We start from the raw sequence: 20,855 nt of genomic DNA, 5'->3' as shown, positions 1-20,855 counted from the left end.
CTGTCTAACAACTATTCATCATTTGTTTAGGATATCTTCATAAAACTCCTTTGCAACATCTGGAATTTCAAAATACTTTAGCAAGACAGACATGTCTTTACTCTCTTTTTAAGCATATTTTGTTTTGGTAAAAGGATGGGTGTTAGTACTGTTGGATGGCGTGGTTTCTTTCTTCTCGGGATGTTGACTTCTACTGACCTCCAAAGTATATATTACTTACTGGCACATTAACTAATTTTTTTCCTTTCTTGTGTTTGAGATGATATATTGGCTATTCATATTGATTGACAGCTTGGAATTTAGTACTTTCTGTGCACTATCTCTTAGAGTCTTAACAGTCCAGTCTATATTTAGGACTTCAAGAGTACTGTACTCTTCTGAAATACCATAATATTCTTTATGAGACAAGATGCTTCATTTTTTCTGTAAGACTTCTCAGTTATGCTAGTCACTCACTCTAAAGGCATTTAGCTACAGCCATTGTTTCCTACTGTAAGACACAAACAAAAGATGGCTACAATGAACCAAAGTTTATTTTTCTTAGACATACAAGCAATCAACATTTGAGAACATAGAATCAATCCAGGTAGTGTTACAAGCAGTTGTTGACAACAAGTATGAACACAATATAAGCTCAGTGCATATAAAGAGGAAGGCTCTGGTAGACACTATGGCAGCTGATTTGCCATGTAAACAAATCATATTCTTCTCTGCAGGTGGCCTCTGTTGGCTGGCCCCCAGGTGCCACTGGCAGAATATTCAAAGTGTAGCATGCCAGTGGCCTGGTGCTATGATGCATATCCCTCTTGGGGAAAGGGCGCTCCACCAATGCTGGCTGGCATTAGGGTGGCTGTTGAAACATCCATGGTTTATATAGTGGACACTACAGGTGGTGACAATGGTGTTGGAAGGAGATCCCATGCTGGAATCAGTGAGCAGAAAGAAAGTGGCATGGCCTTGGTCACATGCGGCAGCTGTGCCAGTACGAAGTACCATAAGTGAGGACCAATGACAAGGGAACTGGTACCATCTCAATGTCTCCTCATCCCGTGACGTGGTGGAACTGTGTTGGTGGTGGGTTCTCTTGTAATTGGCAGAGGAATCGCTGGTGGCAGCCATACACCCCTCCCCCCCCCCTCCTCATCCCTCCTGTGGCAGTGATGCCCTGTGAGGGTGGGACAGGTGCTGAGGGAGTAGGTGGAGATGGTGGCCCCATGGCTCTTGCTGTGGTCTGAGGATGCAACTGGCATGGTGGTGCACCACCAGCCCACTACTGGTGTGCACTACACAGAGTTGGCAGCTGTGGTCTGCAGCTAGAATCCACCTCAGTCAGTGGTGTAACCCCTGAGCCCAGACCGTGGAGCTAGGAGTGAACTGTGATGAGAGGTGTGCAGATGGTGGGGTGACATGAGCATGTGCAGGAGCGTGCATGGCTGGCATATGATAACGTAATGCCTTAACACCATCCTGATAAAAGTTAAACTCCAAATACACAATGGGTGGCTGAGAAAAGTATTACCTGGCGAACTTTCATTTCAACCTTGCAGTACGCAATACAGTGAACAAGGTGCATAAATTATGTGAATGTTCCTTCATGGATGCATCTGTCATGGTGGTGTCATTGAGATATTTGATGTACCCCAGGATGGACATCATCAATTATTCCAAGAAAATGCTGAAAAACCATTGGTGTGCTCACCACATTGAACAGGAGATGTTTATATTGGTATGATGTGAAGGGCTTGTTAATCACAAGGAGCTTTTTAGAATCTTCATCCAACAGAACCTATAAATAGGCTTCACATACATCAGTTGTGGAGAAAATCTGGCCCTTAGTGAGTTCAGCCAATAATTCGTCTAGCCAGGGCAAAGGGTAGATTGAGCATTAACTGAAACTGTAAAGCTGCCACAGAGGTGAGCTGACCAGACAGTTTTTTAATGATCATGAGGGGCATAGACCACTCCCTTGATGTAACAGGCTGCATGACCACCAACGATGCCAACCTATCCAATTCTGATTTCACTTGATCATGCAAAGCCACTGGAATAGGGAACACATGAGAAAAACCAAAAGCATTGAAAGCATTCAGGCCAAACAAATTTGCCGCACCACCGTCATCCACTGCCAAAAAAATTTAAGGAATGAACCAAGATTTATATATAGTGGGAGCTGTAAATTGAGCCAGAATTGCAATATACAGCTTATTCTAACTCACCAAACATCGAGTAACCACAGAAAACACTGGAGATCCCAAATCTGCATAATTATGTGAGTTCAGTAAGGTCATGGCTTCACCGTGTTCACATATAGTCCAAGCGCTTTGTCCATCATTCGCAATTAGATAAACAGTATGTTATGATTTTTAAGCAGTGGAGACATATGATTAACATCCATATCCATGCATGCAAAAGGGGGCTGGGAGTGACGCACAGACACTGAATGTCCTTTTTCATACTGTTGTTGTAAGTCTCCCAGTGCTTAGGGGAAGCACACAACGTCCTTTACTACCAAGCTAGTGTCATCAGCAAACAGAAATAAGAAATATTTTAGAGTTACCCATAATACTAGAGGGCACATCATTTATATAAATAAGGAACAGGATTGACCCCAGCACTGATCCCTGGGGGCACCCCCCCCCCCCCCCCCACTTGTCTGTACTCCACTCAGACCTACCATCACAGCCATTCTCAAAATTGTGAATAATGACCTTTTGCTGTCTGTTGCTAAAGTAAGAGGCTACTCCTGGTATTCCATAATGGTCCAAGTTCTGGAGCAATATTTTGTGATCAAAACAATCAAATGCCTTAGTTAAAAAAAAAAAAAAATATGCCTAGCATTCAAAACCTTTTGTTTAACCCATCAAGTACCTCACAGAGAAAGCAGAATATAGCATTTTCAGTTGTTAAATGACTTCTAAAGCCGGACTGTACATTTGAAAGCAAATTGTGTGATATAAAATGATCAATTATCTTTACATACAAAAACTTTTCAATAACTGTAGTAAACACTGATGGTGTAGAAGTAGGTCTAAAATTCCAGAATGAGATTTTCACTCTGTAGCGGAGTGTGTGTTGATATGAAACTTCCTGGCAGATTAAAACTGTGTGCCAGACCGAGACTCAAACTCGGGACCTTTGCCTTTCGCGGGCAAGTGGTGGAGCACTTGCTCGCGAAAGGCAAAGGTCCCGAGTTCGAGTCTCGGTCCGGCACACAGTTTTAATCTGCCAGGAAGTTTCAGGTCTAAAATTGTCGACATTATCCTTTTCTCCCATTTTATAAAGTGGCTTTACTACTGAGTACTTTAATCGTTCAGGAAATTGATCATTCCTAAAGGAAAAATTACAAATATGGCTAAATACACGGCTAACATATACAGCACAGTACTGTAATATTCTGCTAGGCACTCCACCATATCCATGGGAGTCCTTAGACTTCAGTGATTTAATTATTGACTCAGTCTCCCCTTGTCTGTATCACAGAGGAGTATTTCAGACATCAATTTTGGAAAGGCATTTCCTAGGAAAGTTACATGATTCCCTGTAGAAACTAAATATGAGGGCATTTTGAAAAGTAAGGATACAATGGCTCGCAGTCCTTAAATAGAACATTTATTTAGAAAATGTGAGTTACATCTCATTAACTGGATTATTTGTTATTTTTCGACATAATCGCCCCTCTTATCCAAACATTTGTTAAGTTGGTGCACAAGCTTTTGTATGCCACAGTCATAGAAGGTTGCTGCCTGTTATCAGAAACCCATTTCAACTTCATCTTTGATCTCTTTATCATCGTGGAATGATTTTCCACCAAGATGTGACTTCAGGTAACGGAAGACATGGAAGTCGGTGGGCGCAAGGTCCGGACTGTATGGCGGATGGTCCAATACATCCCATTTGAATTGTTTGAGTAATGCTTTGGTTATGAGCGCTGTGCAAGGCTGAGCATTGTCATGAAGCAAGTGGACTCCACTTGTCAGCATTCCCCTGAGTTTGTTTTGAATTGCCCTTCAAAGACGTTTCAAAGTCTGGCCATATACAGCAGCATTAATTGTCGTTCCAGGAGACATAAATTCCAACAGAAGAATGCCTTGTCTGTCCCATAAAAAACACAAGCCATGATTTTCTTCGCTGAAATCAACATTTTGCATTTCTTGGCTTTTGGTGAATTCGAATGGCGCCATTGCATTGATTGTTGCTTGGATTCAGGTGTATGGCGATAAACCTACGTCTTGTCACCTGTCACAATGTGATCAAGGAACTCATCACCTGCTTCAGCATAGCGTGTGAGGAAGTCGAGTGCAAAGCCCATCTTTTTCTTTTTGTGTTCTTCTGTTAACAGTTTTGGAACCCAGCGCGCACACAATTTCTTGTACCCTAACTTGACAGTCACAACCTCATAAAGAGTTGTAATTGACACGTCCAGTATGACATGATGCAATTCTTTCAATGTGAGACATCTATTTGCACGAATTGCTTCCTCTGTTCTCCATAGAAGGGCATCAGAAATCACAGATGGCCGACTTGTTCTTTGTTCGTCTTGAACATTGGTCCTACCTTCAGAGAAATGATGACAGCTGAAAGACCATTCACCCTTTTACTATCAGAGTGCCCATGTAGTAATGAAGAATGAATAAAAATATTGTCTATGGCTGTGCTACTGTTCCCCTGCACCCTAGTTGGAAAAAAGGAAGTCTGCATCAGATTGGATGAATTTAGGAGATCTACCAACGTCCTTCTTCTTGCACCATAATATACAAAATTTATATTGAAGTCACCACATATAAATAATTTCTGGTATTTCCTACAAAGTGAACCAAGAACCCTCTCTAGCTTGAGCAGAAGTGCTCTGAGGTCAGAGTTAGGGGACCTGTAAACAACAACAAATAGAAGTTTAGTTTCACTAAATTCAACTGCCCCTGCACAACATTCAAATATCTGTTCAGTGCAGTGCCGGGATACATCTATGGACTCAAATGTAAAACTGTTTTTTATGTACATAGCAACTCTCCCATCCCGCAAGGAACTCCTTGAAAAACAACCAGCTAAGCTGTACCTTGGTAAAGGAAGCCTCTGAATTGTCAAATTATTTAAGTGGTGTTTCGGTATACCAATAATTTCAGAGCCAACATCTATAAGCAGTTCACTAATTTTATCTCTAATACCTCTTATATTTTGATGAAATATGCTAATTCCTTATCTACTTGGAAACATGATATCCTCTGAAGATGAGCCGTTAGTTAGAGGGATTTCCTTTAAGCAGGTATACCTATCAGCTGACTTCAATCTAAAAAAGGTGCAGCTCTAACACCAACTACTACAGGAATTTTTCCATGAGTGATCCCACCACCAGCCACTACATTGTCACCCACAAGCTTTGCCAGCCTCCACTTCCAATACCTTTTGAGGTGCAGGTCATGCCACTGCACTGTTGCACTGTGCTTATCAAGAGGAGGGCTCACTCAGGTACATGGTGCAGTGGATTCTGTGCTGTATGCACAGTCATGTGGCCCCACTACAAGGATCCTCTGTTGATGAGGCCACACAGATCCCATTGGCAGAATATTCAAAAGTACAACACACCAGCAACCTTCTGCCATGGTGCATTTCCAAGTGTTATGTATAGGGTTATAGGAGTCACAAACAGGGAAGAAGTGATAAGAATTACTGTATTTTGTGCTCTTTTCCAAGAACACTGTAAGCATCACTATCATGTAAGAGTTTTTATTTTGGCTGCTGCAATAATCTAAGAAAAGATGTATAATATTGGTTCCGTGTCCTCTGAAGATGCTTTAAAATAAGCTAAATGCATATCATCTTAATAAGACTTTCATTGCTGTTGCATAATACTGTATTAACCTGCATAACATGTAACAGTATATCACACCAGGAAATTGTAGAATACCATAGAGAACAGTGATATTAAACATTGCATATCACTCAGAAACCTGTGTTATGCCTATCTCCAATAATATTAATTAGATTTTAAATACTTCAATGACAAGTAGTTAGAGACCAGTGATTATTATCAGTGGAAAGATGAGGAAAAATCCTTTGTAAATGTTGCTTCCACAACCCAAAAACAAACAGAAGACAAAAACAGCATGCAATATCAAAACAAAACACATTAATGGCGAGATGGCAGTGAACCTATAGGACATAAAAATGTGAATATTTTAATGGTATATTTTAAATTAACCAACTTTTAACAACTTATTGCAAGAGAAATTTAATAAGGCCAGAACTTTAGTGATTTTAAGCAGACTACTGGAACTCTGAACTATACTGATTAGTGATGGTAGTTTGCAGCTTAATTTATAGTTCTAAAATCTGAGGAATTATCTGAAAAAATTCAGCCGCTTAAATTTGAAAGATAGACTCATTCTCATGCAATCTAATGCTGGACTAGATACTCATGTGCCCACTCCGTATATTAAATTGCTGATATTTATTGCAGAGTTCTGTTGATTAAACAGGACATCAAACAAATTCTTGTGTGTTGCCAAGATTTATTAATTATCCACTTCCTATATTTTAATAATCACAGGTGTTAGAAGAAGATGAACTTCAGTGGAATAGAGTGTGACTGTGTATGGCAACTCGCCTGGACTACCAAGAGAAAAACAATTTAGTGGCCACACGTTGTTTCAGCAGATTTGGTGCTGAATATTTTAATTGCATGTAACAGTTTCAATTATAAATTAATAAATTAAATTTGGAATTCTAGCATGTGTTATAATTGTACAGGATTTTTTAAAATCTGTTTCAAGGAATGTGCAGATGTAAATAAATACAGTACAATCTTAGTTGTAAGATGTCCTGTATCACAAAGTTTGCTATACTGCATATAATATAATGGACAGACAATAAACTATAAACTAAAAGTTGCAGCAGTTACAGCTCATAAGTGCTTCTGAATCTCAAAGCCCAAGATCAACAAAAATGTTTCACAGTATGGTTCACATACTGATCAGTGATCACATGTGAGCAGAGCCCTCAAATATCCAGAGAATTTGTCATTTAGCAATCTCTCTCTCTCTCTCTCTCTCTCTCTCTCTCTCTCTGTGTGTGTGTGTGTGTGTGTGTGTGTGTGTGTGTGTGTGTGTGTGAGAGAGAGAGAGAGAGAGAGAGAGAGAGAGAGAGAGGTATCTCTAGATTGGACTTTGGGATCTGAGCTGGTTGGTTTCCTTTACCTTTCCTACGATGTTATTAATATAATAATGTAAGTAATGTAGTTGTCAATTGTCACCTATCAACGTTTAGTATTAAACTATGAAATTATTTTGACATTAAAGCATACGATTTTGATTTCTGTTAACATTAATAGGTCTTCAGTATGTTTTTACAAATTTAGTAACATTTGTTGGTTTGTTACAGGCTATAGCAAGAAAGTCTGGCATTGATGTGGAAAACTGGACAAGACATCGACTTATGAAGTGGGCCTCTAATGGCTTTAAGCATCAAGTTAAAGGTAAGGAGTGTGAAGGGTGTTATGAATTAAAGTCATAAATTCAAAATTATTGGGCCTAACACAAATAAAAGAAAAATGTAAATTAATAACATGGGATAGAAAATGTGCTTAGTGGGAAAAAACATTGTAGTGTATTTGATGAGAACAACTATGGTTTTCTTTGGTGAAACCTTGTAAATGTAAATTGTTATTTCACCTTTGATCTCTCCTCTAATTGTCACAGAATAAGTAGTCTGATAATCTGTGCTCCTGGTCATATCGTGTATGTGAAGCTAAGTAGATTAGATTAGATTAGATTAATACTTGTTCCATAGATCATGAATACAACACTTCGTAATGATGTGGAACGTGTCAGGTTAATAAAAGATGTTTGTACAAGATATTACATTCCACAAAATATTGCATGACACTAATGTTTAAGTTGGTTTTTTCTTTTTTTTCCCCTTAATTTATATCTAAAAATTCAGCCAATGAGTAGAAGGAGTTGTCATCCAGAAATTCTTTTAATTTGTTTTTAAATGTTAGTTGACTATCTGTCAGGCTTTTGATGCTGTTTGGTAGGTGACCAAAGACTTTTGTGGCAGCATAATTTACACCTTTCTGTGTCAAAGTCAGATTTAACCCTGCATAGTGAAGATCATCCTTTCTCCTGGTGTTACTGCTATTACTTTTGAACTGTGTTGGATTATTAACAACAAATTTCATAGGTGAATATATATACTGTGAGGTTACTGTGAGGATCCCTAGATCCTTAAATAGATGTCTGCAGGATGACCGTGGGTGGGCTACAGCAATTATTCTGACTACACGTTTTTGAGCAATGAATACTTTTCTACACAATGATGAATTATCCAAATATATGATGCCATACGAAAGCAGTGAATAAAAGTAGGCATAGTAAGCTAATTTACTGAGATTCTTATCACCAAAATTTGCAATAACCCTAATAGCATACATAGCGGAACTCAGACGTTTCAGCAGACCATCAATGTGTTGCTTCCAGTTTAACGTCTCATCAATGGACACACCTAAAAATTTTGAAAATTCTACCTTAGCTACAGACTTCTGTTCAAAGTCTATATTTATTACTGGAGTTTTGCCATTTACTGTACGGAACTGTATATACTGTGTTTTATCAAAATTTAAAGAGAGTCTGTTTGCTGAGAACCACTTAATAATTTTGTGAAAAACACCATTTACAATTACATCACTTAGTTCTTGGTTTTTGGGTGTTATTACTATATTTGTATCATCATCAAAAATAACTAACTTTGCATTTTCATCAATGTGGAATGGTAAGTCATTAATGTATATCAAGAACAGTAAAGGACCTAAGACCGAACCCTGTGGGACCCCGTACTTGATAGCCCCCCAGTTTGAGGAATCAGCTGTTGTTTTAACATTACATGAACCACTTTTTTTAACTTTCTGCATTCTTCCAGTTAAGTATGAATTAAACCATTTGTGCACTGCCCCACTCAAACCATAATGATTTAACTTATCTAAAAGGATTCCATGATTTACACAATCAAAGGCCTTTGAGAGATCACAAAAAATACCAATGGATGTCTGGTTATTCAGAGCATTTAATATTTGATCAGTGAAAGCATATACAGCATTTTCTGTTGAAAAGCCTTTCTGAAAACCAAACTGACATTTTGTTAGTACATTATTTTTACAAATATGGGAGGCTACTCTTCAATACATTACTTTCTCAAAAATTTTTGATAGAGCTGTCAGAAGAGAGATTGGGCGGTAGTTGTTGACATCCGACATATCCCCCTTTTTATGCAATGGTTTTACAATGGCATATTTCAGTCTATCGGGGAAAACACCCTGCTCCAAAGAGCTATTACATATGTGGCTGAGGATCCTACTTATCTGTGGGGAACAAGCTTTAAGTACCTTGCTGGGAATGCCATCAATTCCGTAAGAGCTTTTACTTTTCAGTGAGTTTATTATTTTACTGATTTCAGAGGGAGAGGTTGGTGGAATTACAGTTGTTTCAAACTGCACAGGTATGGCCTCTTCTATTAGTAGCCTTGCCTCTTCTAGTGAAGATCTAGATCCTATTTTCTCCACAACATTTAAAAAATGATTATTGAAAATATTTTCAATTTCTGATTGTTTGTTAGTACATTTGTCATTCAGTTTTATGGCACTAAAGTCTTCCTGTGCTCTTGGTTGCCCTGTTTCCCTTTCAATAATATTCCAAATTGCTTTAATTTTATTATCAGAGTTACTGATCTCAGACATGATACACATGCTTCTGGACTTTTTAATAACTATTCTTAGTACCGCACAATAGTTGTTATAATATTGAACAATTTCGGGGTCAGTACTCCCTCTTGCTGTTAGATACAGTTCTCTTTTATGGTTGCAAGATATTCTTATTCCTTTAGGTTTTTTATATGATTTCTTGGAATTATGTTTAACTATTTTCTTGGGAAAACAATTTTCAAATACCCTTAAAAATGTATCGTGAAATAAGTTATATTTCAAGTTTGCATCGGGTTCCTTATACACTTCATCCCAGTCTAGCTGCTGTAGGCTTTCCCTAAAGTTTGCAATATTTATATTGTTAATTGAATGCACTGCTTTGAAAGTTTGATTTGATATACTGCATGGAGCTATGTCATGTACTGTAACTAGCCGTGCATCATCATCTCAAATAACATTCTCAATGGGATAGGTATTTATGTCCTTAAACTTATCTTGATCTATAAAAAAGTTATCTATCAGTGTACCGCTGTTCTTTTTTATCCGAGTAGGAAAATCAATGACGGAGCTCAAATTGAAAGAACTGAGTAATACTACAAGGTCATGCTTCCTATTACACTCTTTCATGGAATCAACATTGAAATCCCCAAAAAATGATAATTTGCTTCCCCCTGTCTGACAGGTAGCACAACAAAGCATCCAAGTTTTCAAGAAATAGCTGGAAATTCCCTGAGGGGGACCTATACACTGTTACAATAATGAAAGTGCCATCATTTAGTTTAAGTTCAGTGGCACATGCTTCCATATGTTGCTCTACACAAAATTTTTTAGTTTCTAAATTTTTTACACTGTGGAAGCTTTTGACATATATGGCAAATCCTCCTCTCATCATATTATCTCTACTTACATGTGCAGCTAATTTGTACCCATTGATGCTAACCTTTTGCATATCAGTGACAATGTGATGATCAGACAGGCATAGTACATCTATTACATTCTCAGTTTCTATATCTTCTAAACAAAGCAGAAGCTCAGCAGTTGTATTCTTCAATCCCCCAATATTTTGATGAAATATACTAACATTATTTTGCACTTTACTTTTGTGAGTATCTTGAACTTTTTTAACATCCTTAGTACTTGCCTGACTGAGTTTCCCACTGGACACTGATCTTACACTAAAGTAAGTCATTAGTAAGTCAACTTTAGGTTTTCTTAAAAGGACTGATGAGAGGCAATGTCCAGTAATATTTAACTGAAGAACTGCAAGATGTGATACAAGTAGAAAATCAGAATATCCAATAAAAGAAAGTAATCCCATATTCAGGAAATATAAAGATACAAGAACAAAATCTATGATGGCCCAGGAATACTTGGCAAAATTCATTTATTAAAAAATTTTCAGGAAACAGTGTACTAATGCAACTTTAAACAAACTTCCTAATCTGATGAAGAAGACAATAGAATGAAACTTCTCAAAACAATGCATCATGATGATGACTCCATTACATGGCTGCTAACAGATAGGATTTCATTGAAGAACATCAAATGCATAGAAATCTTTGAATGTTGCAGCAGTAAGGAAGAGAAATTGTACCTAATTTTTTAACTCCTTATAAAAATTAGGTCTGGACCAGAATGATGTTAAGTCTGGTTTAAGGATCAACAAATGACTCAAAATATATTAAAAATGACATTGCTTACTCCCCTAAACTTAAATCATACACAGCAAAGAATATAAATTGCAACTATGAACTACAGAAGAAAGATGTTGAATGTAAGTTGTTTATCAGATAGAGTAGTGGATTATATCAGACTTTGTTCTGTATAGGACATTGTTGCTTGGTTGCAAATATATGCAGCATGTAGAGTGTATGATGCAGGAAATTCATATAAGTTAAATTTTGACAGAATAAGCAAATAACCAGTGCAGTAAAACTTTTTAAAATCATTTGAGTGTAGACAGATAATATTTTTAACTGAAGTATCACATTTAAAATCTGTTGTGGTAACTGAATGAATTATAAGAATAAACTTGGAGAGTGAAAGTTTATTTATTTTCACTCTGTGATGTGCTGTTATTGTTGTTGTTGTTGTTGTTGTTGTGGTCCTCAATCCAAGGACTATATTGATGCAGCACGTTATTGTAGTCTATCTTTTGCATGTCTCATATTGTCTGCATAACTACTGCAACATATGCCTATTTGAACCTGCTTAAAGTACTTGTGCCTTGGTCTCCAATTTTTACCACCCACACTCCCACTCCCCATTACCAGATTTATAACTTAGTATGTGTCCTATCCAATAGTCTCTTCTTATAGTTAATTTGTAACATAAATTTCTTTTTTTTCCACCATTTGATTCTGCACCTTCTCATTAGTTGCTTAATCCACTGATACAACCTTTCTCATTCTTCTGAAGCATCACATTTCAAATCTTCTGCTCTCTTCTTGCCTGAACTGCTTATCATTCATCTTTCATTGCCATACAAGTCTACTCTCCAGACAAATACTTTCAGAATATTCTTCCTAATCCTTAAATTTATGTTAGATATTAACAGATTTCTCTATTTCAGAAAGGTTTTTCTTGCTGTCACCAAGCTACATTTCATATTGCCTCTGCTTCATATCATCAGTTATTTTGCTGCCAGAATAACAAAACCAATCAGTTACTTTTTGTGTCAATTTCTAATCAAAGTCCCCTTTCCAACTCATGATTTAATTTGACTGAAATTCATGACACTTGTTTTATTTTTGCTGATATTCATCTTCTAAGCTCTTTTTCAAGACACTGCCCATTCTGTTCCACTGCTCTTTCCAAGTCCTGTTCCATCTCTGACAGAATTACAGTGACACTGACAAACCTCAAAATTTTTGTTGCTTTTCTCTGAACTTCAGATTTTTTATACAGGAATTTTTCTGGTTTGGTCACATTTCATTATTTCTGACACAGAATTTCAGCACTCATCCATCCTCATATCTGGAGTAACACAAAAGGTATAAAGATGGGATACATATTATTTTTCATGCACTCAGCAATACATGGAAGCGCGCAATTGATATAGAAAGAGCGCAGAGGGAGACTTCTTACATTCCTTGCAGTTCTCCGCCTGTTGCGATGGATGGCGCTGCAAGCAACGCTGGATAAAGCGCACAAACAAAATCTATGGATATAGAGGCCGCCACCTCAGTACGCATCGGTTTCACCGTGACGTCATCCAGCCAATGAGAAGCCGTCCACTGTTTATAAAAGCGGAAGCCTCATCGGTCCACGACAGTCAGTTTTACCCCTGATGAAGATGACGGAGGTAGTCATTGAAAGCTTGGGATTTTATCCAAATTTGACGTGGCAAGTAAACCGAGAACTTTTTATGCAAGGACTCCGTCGCAAAAGACTTCGTAGTCAGAGGATTTTATTATCAGGAGTTTAACAGAATTCATGAACTTCTCATATGGAGGTGTGCTTTTGAAGTTTCCTGAAGTAGAAATGATTAGTAGTGTTTACACAATTTTAATTTTCTTCATGTAGTTTTCCTTTAAACATTCTGTTTTTCTTTAAACATTTCCTGATTTCAAATTCATGGTCACAGTAAATCTCCAGGAACCGTTTTCTTCACATATGTTGACTGCGTAGTGACAGAACAATATTACTTGGATGCTGCCAGTTCAAATCAACAGAATTGTTTTGAAATTTTGGCAGTAGGTGATATTTGTTTGGTGGTGTTGTTTATACAGCAAATACAAAAAGATGACTATCAAACAGCATAAACGAGTAGCCAGTTTTAAGGTGTAGGATGATGAGCAAGGGGAAAAATGGAAAAGGTGGAAAAAGATACAGTCAGCAAGACAGAACCAGGTGTTGAGGGAGAAGTAGGGGAGAAAGTTCAAATAGAAAGTATGTTTGCTGTGCTGTTGGTGGAAATGAAGGATGTGCAAGATGGATTGAGTAGAAAGATGGAAGCTGTTAGTAGGGAGGTAGAAGTAGTGAATAAATCTCAAAAGGATATGGGAGAAGTACTGAGGAATGAAATTTGAACAAAGGCTTAAGGATTTTAAAAGGGAACTAGATGATGGGATAGAAAAGAAGATTTCTGAAATAAAGTCAGATGTAGGCAAATATTTGACAGATTTAAAGATGATGTTAAAGAAACATTTAAAGAAAAAGAATTCGAGTTGGTGGGAAAGCAAAAGAGATTCAGGGAGGAGGTGAATGGAAGGGTGGAATGCTTGGATAAAAATATAGTAGCACAAACTGAAGTGTGTGATAAGGGAAAGACAGAAGTGAAGGAGTGAGAGAATGTTGCACTAACATAGCAAGAAAGCTCAAGCAGAAGTGGAAGAAATCAAAGACTCTACTTTTGTGATTGAGAAGAGCGTAGGGACTTTGGAAAGAGAGGCAGAAGATAGGAATTACACAGCTCCATCTGTGGTAGTACATGTGAGAGATGATAGTAATTTTAATAATATAGTGTTTGATCCTAAAGGCAATGTCCATACGGTGGCTTTTGAGAATACTTTAAGAAGTCAGTTTACTGTAGAGTGGACTGAGAAGGGTAAATTAAGGAGGGCCAGTACTTGTTTGAAAGGTGAGAGTTTAGAATAGGGGGTGGGGGGTGGGGGACACAGATGCACCGAATAAATATGAAACTTTTGTGAATTTTGTGTTAGCTTTCCTAGCAGAGTACTGGTCTAGGGAGAAACAGAGTGATTTCTTAGAGGCTTTTAAGAAAACACTGTGGTATGATAACTGAAATAGGGAGAGTATGAGAGAATATCATGAGAGATGGATCAATAGGTTGAAACATTTGGATAGTACTTGGAGAGATCTAGATACAATAGAAGTATTGATGGGGAAGTTACCTCCTAATAGGAGATGTGGATTAATTGGCCATAATAATAGCCTGAAAGATTTTCTGAACAGGGTGAGAGATGTAGATAGATGGCAGACAAATTGTTCATTTAATGGAAATAGAGATTCTTGAAGGTGCCAAGAGAACAGAGAATAGACCAATAGAGTGAATCAAGTAAATGTGAGAGATAGAGGAGAAAGATGTCGAGCAAATTTTAGAGGTAATAATTGAGGTTACAATATGAGAGGAAGTTTTAATACGGGAAATGGTACCCCGCAACAGTGAGGGCCCATGCTGGGGCAGGTCAAGTGTCTGGGCCTACCAATGTTGCCAGTTGCCACAATGATGCTAGATGTTTTGTAATGAGCAGTAATAATAATGCTAATCATGGTGATAGGGGTTGTGAAAGTCAAAGCTTGGTGATTGAAGAGGTAGGGCCCAAAGCTAAGAGTAGGAATAATGTAGAATCAGGAGGTTCGTATAAGGAGGTGATTTCCCATATGTATGTTGGTGTTAAAGAATATGAAAGAGAGCAAGTAGACAGGAAGAAGGAGAATAAAGTGATACAATTGCAAAGTAGTGGAAGTGAGAGGGAGGAAACAAGCAGTGAGGGTAGTGATAGTGAGGAGGGAGAAGATGAGGTACAGGAGAATACGTTTCTTTTTCAAATTAATTTGCATAAGAGTCATGAGGGTGAGAAAGGGCCAATTTCTGAGATTATTGAGGGAGGGACTTCAACAATTCCTTGAACCATGGTATAGATGCTAATGAGGAGGAGGAAGTTAATGTGTTTCTTATTGGCAAGGGTAAGGATGTGGCAACTTGTAGCGAGGAGGAAGAGAGTTTATGTGCAATCAGACAGGGGTCAAAAGAAGAAGACCGGTCAGAAATAGGTTATAGAAAGTACTAATATGACAATATTGAAAGAGATTTGTTACAAGAGGATGAAGATGTGGGGGATATTAAAGCAGAACAACCTTTCATGAAAATAAATGGTAGGGAGCAAAAGGCTCTTTTGGACACAGGTAGTAAAATAAGTGCCTTAGCTGAGGAGTTCTATGATTCTATAAAGGAGGGTAATGAAGTAATAGACGTACCTGGGTTTGGGGTTGAAAATAGTGGGTGCTATGGGCAAATTGAGCAAAGTTATCAAGTGATAGATCATTTTAAAATTTGAACTTGGGGGCATAAGCTTAGTACAAAATTTTTGTGGTCCATGACCTCAGAGGTTTCACTTACACTTCGGTGAATATGTTCCATAGCATGCACAGGGCCCTTAGCTGTACTGGTGCTATTTCTTCTTTAGTTTTCTTCACTGCTGCCTACTCTTTTACTATTCTTTATATCTATCAAAACTACTCTTCAACTGTCAACTTATCCAGGATTAGGAGTGAGTAAAGATAATGTGATGTGATGATTGATGACTTAATCAAAAGATATTGTTAAAGAGGAATTCTTGAATGTAGAATTTTGTAGTATTATGATTTGGAATAAGGAAGAAGTAAAGGAAGAAGTAAGCTGTCAGTTGGGATGAGAGGTTTGGAAATATGACGAGATATTTAAGTTAGTAGTTTGATAATCGAGTGCGACTTCAAGAAGAATATAATAATTCCAATCCGAAAGAAAGCAGGTGTTGACAGATGTGAAAATTACTCAACTGTCAGTTTAATAAGTCACGGCTGCAAAATACTAACTTGAATTCCTTGCAGATGAATGGAAAAACTGGTAGACGCTGACCTTGGGGAAGATCAGTTTGGATTCTGTAGAAATATTGGAACACTTGAGACAATACTGACCCTACGACTTATCTTAGAAAATAAATTAAGAAAAGGCAAACCTACATTTCTAGCATTTGTAGACTTGGAAAAAGCTTTTGACAATGTCGACTGGAATACTCTCTTTCAAATTCTGAAGGTGGCAGGGATAAAATACAGGGAGCAGAAGGCTATTTACAATTTGTACAGAAACCAGATGGCAGTTATAAGAGTCGAGGGACATGAAAGGGAAGCTGTGGTTGGGAAGGGAGTGAGACAGGGTTGTAGCCTCTACCCGATGTTATTAAATCTGTATATTGAGCAAGCAGTAAAGTAAACAAAAGAAAAATTCGGAGTAGGTATTAAAATCCATGGAGAAGAAATAAAAACTTTAGGTTTCGCTGATGACATTGTAATTCTGTCAGAGACAACAAAGGACAGGGAAGAGCAGCTGAACGGAATGGACAGTGTCTTGAAAGGAGGATATAAGATGAACATAAGCAAAAGCAAAATGACGATAATGGAATGTAGTCAAGTTAACTCAGGTGATGCTGAGGGAATTAGATTAGCAAATGAGGCACTTAAAGTGGTAAAGGAGTATTGCTATTTGGGCAGCAAAATAACTGATGATGGTCGAAGAAGAGAGGATATAAAATGTAGACTAGCAATGGCAAGGAAAGTGTTTCTGAAGAAGAGAAATTTGTTAACATAGAGTATAGATTTAAGTGTCAGGAAGTCGTTTCTGAAAGTAATTGTATGGAGTGTAGCCATGTATGAAAGTGAAACATGGGCAATAAATAGTTTGGACAAGAAGAGAATAGATACTTTTGAAATGTGGTGCTACAGAAGAATGCTGAAGATTAGATGGGTAGATCACATAACTAATGAGGTGGTATTGAATAGAATTGGGGAGAAGAGGAGTTTGTGGCAACTTGACTAGAAGAAGGGATCAGTTGGTAGGACATATTCTGAGGTGTCAAGGGATCACCAATTTAGTATTGGAGGGCAACGTGGATGGTAAAAATCATAGAGGAAGACCAAGAGATGAGTACACTAAGCAGATTCAGAAGGATGTAGGCTGCAGTACGTACTGGGAGATGAAGCAGCTTGCACAGGATAGAGTAGCATGGAGAGCTACATCAAACCAGTCTCAGGATTGAACCACAACAACAACAACATATACTGGTTTGCTTGTCATACCTGTTATCCCGGTTACCTTTATTCCTGTGACTGGTAGTCGAGGGAATGAATTTAACCAGTTATTTTGCTGTAAGAAATGGTGATCATCTAAAGTAGCTTCCACAGTTATGTTCTTTACAAAGCACATAAATTTTGGTTTCATATATTCTTTTATTTTTGTATTTCCTTCATATAGTAAGACGTGTGTTAAACTCTGTCCATAATCATACCTAATTAAGCTAGAACAGATTTGTTGTGGCTCATTTTCTAATGCTTCAGAGGGCTGAGCCTCTTTCCAGAAGAATATTAGTTTTCCCTCTCTGTATTGTTAAATGTATTATTGCAGTAATTTCTGCTATTGTTTCTGTGTCTATTCCCTGAGCGGTTATAATCATGCCCATTCTGTACCCTGTTTCCTCCATTCATATCACTCTCTCTGGGGAGGTGAAGTGCTCTGTTAACATTACTCTGTTGATTATTATTTTTGGTACTGCTGCCTATGTGCCATCTTTCTGATTGCCTTTCCACTGTGTCTACTTGTTCTACAGATTTGAGTAAGTTGTTCAATTTTTCCCAGTTCTTCCCTAACTTCTAATAAACGTTGCTCTCTTATCAGATCATCTAGATATTTAGCTTTGTTAAGATACCATTCTACAAAATCTCTATACACATTCCATGAAGAGTTGTATGGTTTCAACACTAAAAGTTCTAATGTGAATTTCTTTTGAGTTCCCTCACTCCAATACTTTGAATGAAATTCTGTGTTGAAATCATTGTAAGTTGTGAATTCTTCTGGCTTTAACATGCTCCACTGTGGAGCATCACCCATCAAATGACTTATCACAAATCATATGTTATTAAAATCAGACCAGGAATCGGGTAACATGCCATTAAATGGCTTTAGAAATAAATCATGGTGAATATCAAATGAAGGTGAAAATTTTGGGAATTTGTGATATCATTTGCTTAGTGTTATGGTGGTCATCATAGTTGTTAGTTACTGCCCTAGTCTTTAATAACCATCTTCTACCTCTTTTTTTAGTTCTTTCTTTGTCTCCTCCAAGCTAAAAGAGTTATTACGTATTATTGCATTTATGTTTGAACTTAAAATATCACTGTCATAAACTGTTTGTTTTCCTGAAGCTGCAGATGTAGTCTTTTTAGAGGTAAATTTACTGCCTAACAATTCTGTACTACTTACATCATTACTAAATTTAAATTTTTGTATCCTTGGTTCCAATTCCTTAATTATTTCAGGCAACGCATGAATACTTTTGTTAGTTAAGTACGTAACATTGTTTCACTATCCAACAGTTCTTTTTCTAGCATCTCAGTTCTGTGCGCTAATTTGTCATTTTCTGCTCTGATAATATGTACGTACTCTAAAATACCAACTTGTTTAGTTTCCACTGTTTCTAAGTGCCTATATATTTCAGAAACATGATTGAAACCCATGTTCCAATGTTGTTTCCAAAGTATCTCTTGTATCATTAAATTGTGTAGTGACCACATCAAATCGTGTTTCTAAATGCTGTTGTCAGTTTGCATGTGATGATTTGCGTCTGATAGACACCACACCCCTGATGCGCTCGCCACGTTCAGTGCCATGTGTTTCAAACAGTGCTTATAATGACAGTTGCGCGCACGATACAACCACACCCACTGCGCAGTCAGCCACCCCGCATGTTGATAAACATTCCCCCTCTCTCGCGCACCAATCACGTGACTGGGCAGCCATTGCTGTTTCCCATGCAATACCAACACCTCTCTAGCCCGCACCGGTTACTCGAGGCAAGGCTGACAACAGACAGTTGCTGTGTGTCCCGATCCGCTCCGCACTGCACGCGCAGTCGACCTCTCCAAACAAGCGCACGCCGTGCTCAAGTAATAGGCATGTGACTTTTGCGCAGCCTTTTCCCACTCACGCTAATGGTTATACCTCGTCGCACCCCACTTGTCCAAAAACTTCACGTCAGGACGTTGCTCAGTCTCGTGTGCAGTTCTCAGTTTCATCTGTCACTGATGGAATGACACACAAGATAGTTACTACTGCTGGCCCTCCTATTAGTCACAAGGTTTGACGCCTCAACCCCATTAAGTTGCGCACAGCCTGGCAGCAAATTAATGAACTTTTGGAGGCAGGTATCCTGCAACCATTGGACAGAAACTGATCTTCACCAATTCTCCTCATCACCAAACATGATGGATCTTTCTGAATGTGTGGTGACTACAGATGCTTAAATGCTCATACTCATGGACAATTACCCAGTGCTGAACATAAACAATTTCACTCATATGTTATTGGGCACCACAATCTTCAGTGTGATTGACTGTAAAAGTGCCTATCACCAGATTACCGTAGCACCGGAAGACATTCCAAAGACAGCTATTATTGCCATTCAGCCTGAAAAATGCGGCACAAACATGGTAATGTTTCATCAACTCAATCTTACGACAGTTCAAGTTTTGCTTTGCATATCTGGGTGACATACTCATTTTCAGCATCTGGCTGAGGAACACAAAAATCATTTATCCAAGGTCCTCCAGGCCTTGAACTCCAATGGCATCAAGGTCAACAAGGACAAATTCCAATTGTACCAGTCATCTGTCACATTTTTGAGTTACACCATCTCCACAGATGAAATACAGCCTCCCAAATCCTGCGTTCAGGCCATCACGTCACTGCCGCCTCTTGCTACTTACAAAGAACTCTGATGTTTCTTGGGTGCAATAAATTACTACTGTCAGCATCTGCCTTCTGCCACCACTGAGCAGGCCCCGCTGACAGACTGTCAGGCAAACAGAATTAAGGCCTTAAACCAGTTCACTGGACTGAACCTATGCTGGAGGCCTTCAAGGCTTTAAAAACTTCCTTGTGCGTCCCGACCCATCGGCCGATTTGTTCATCATTACGGATGCCAGCAACTTCACAGTGGGGGCAGTACTACAGCAACCCAAAGGTGACATGGTTTCTCCTCTTTATTTATTCTAAAAAAAAACTGTCTACAGCTCAGAAGAAATATTCTCCTTTGCTAGGGAACTTCTGGCAGTCTATGAAGCCACCAAATACCTTCGCCCCTATGTCAAGGGCCGTTCTTTCTTCATTCTTACTGATCACAAAGCACTAGCAGATGCTTTCTGCAATCCTCCCAAGGAGCAAACCAGGCGTTTCTGCCACTGTGATTTAGTCTCTCAATTCACAATAGAAATTCGCTACACCAAAGGCACAGAAAACATCCCCGCTGATTTTTTCTCATGATCAATACTGTCTCACGCATCATCAACTTATCCAACCTGGCTGCTCTCCAGGCCTCTGATGAGGAATCTCAAGCTCTTGTCACAGATTCTCAAACATCTCTTGTGTTTACCAAAGCCATGTTCCCCAGTG

At 38.3% G+C, this 20,855-nt stretch overlaps 1 protein-coding gene across 1 annotated transcript in view; it reads left to right on the top strand.

Moving 5' to 3' along the window:
* The window catches only part of LOC126481669 (uncharacterized), a 266,931-nt gene that overhangs the window by 204,254 nt on the left and 41,822 nt on the right, over positions 1 to 20,855 (top strand). The window contains exon 7 of the mRNA XM_050105597.1: positions 7,375 to 7,468. Coding sequence (XP_049961554.1) covers positions 7,375 to 7,468 — 94 coding nt within the window. The remainder of the gene's footprint in view (positions 1 to 7,374; positions 7,469 to 20,855) is intronic.

Source organism: Schistocerca serialis, chromosome 5, assembly GCF_023864345.2.
Source record: "Schistocerca serialis cubense isolate TAMUIC-IGC-003099 chromosome 5, iqSchSeri2.2, whole genome shotgun sequence".
NCBI classification, from domain to species: Eukaryota; Metazoa; Arthropoda; class Insecta; order Orthoptera; family Acrididae; genus Schistocerca; species Schistocerca serialis.
The sequence above is the reverse complement of the archived record's forward strand: the minus strand, read 5'-3'. Positions and strand labels throughout refer to the sequence as shown.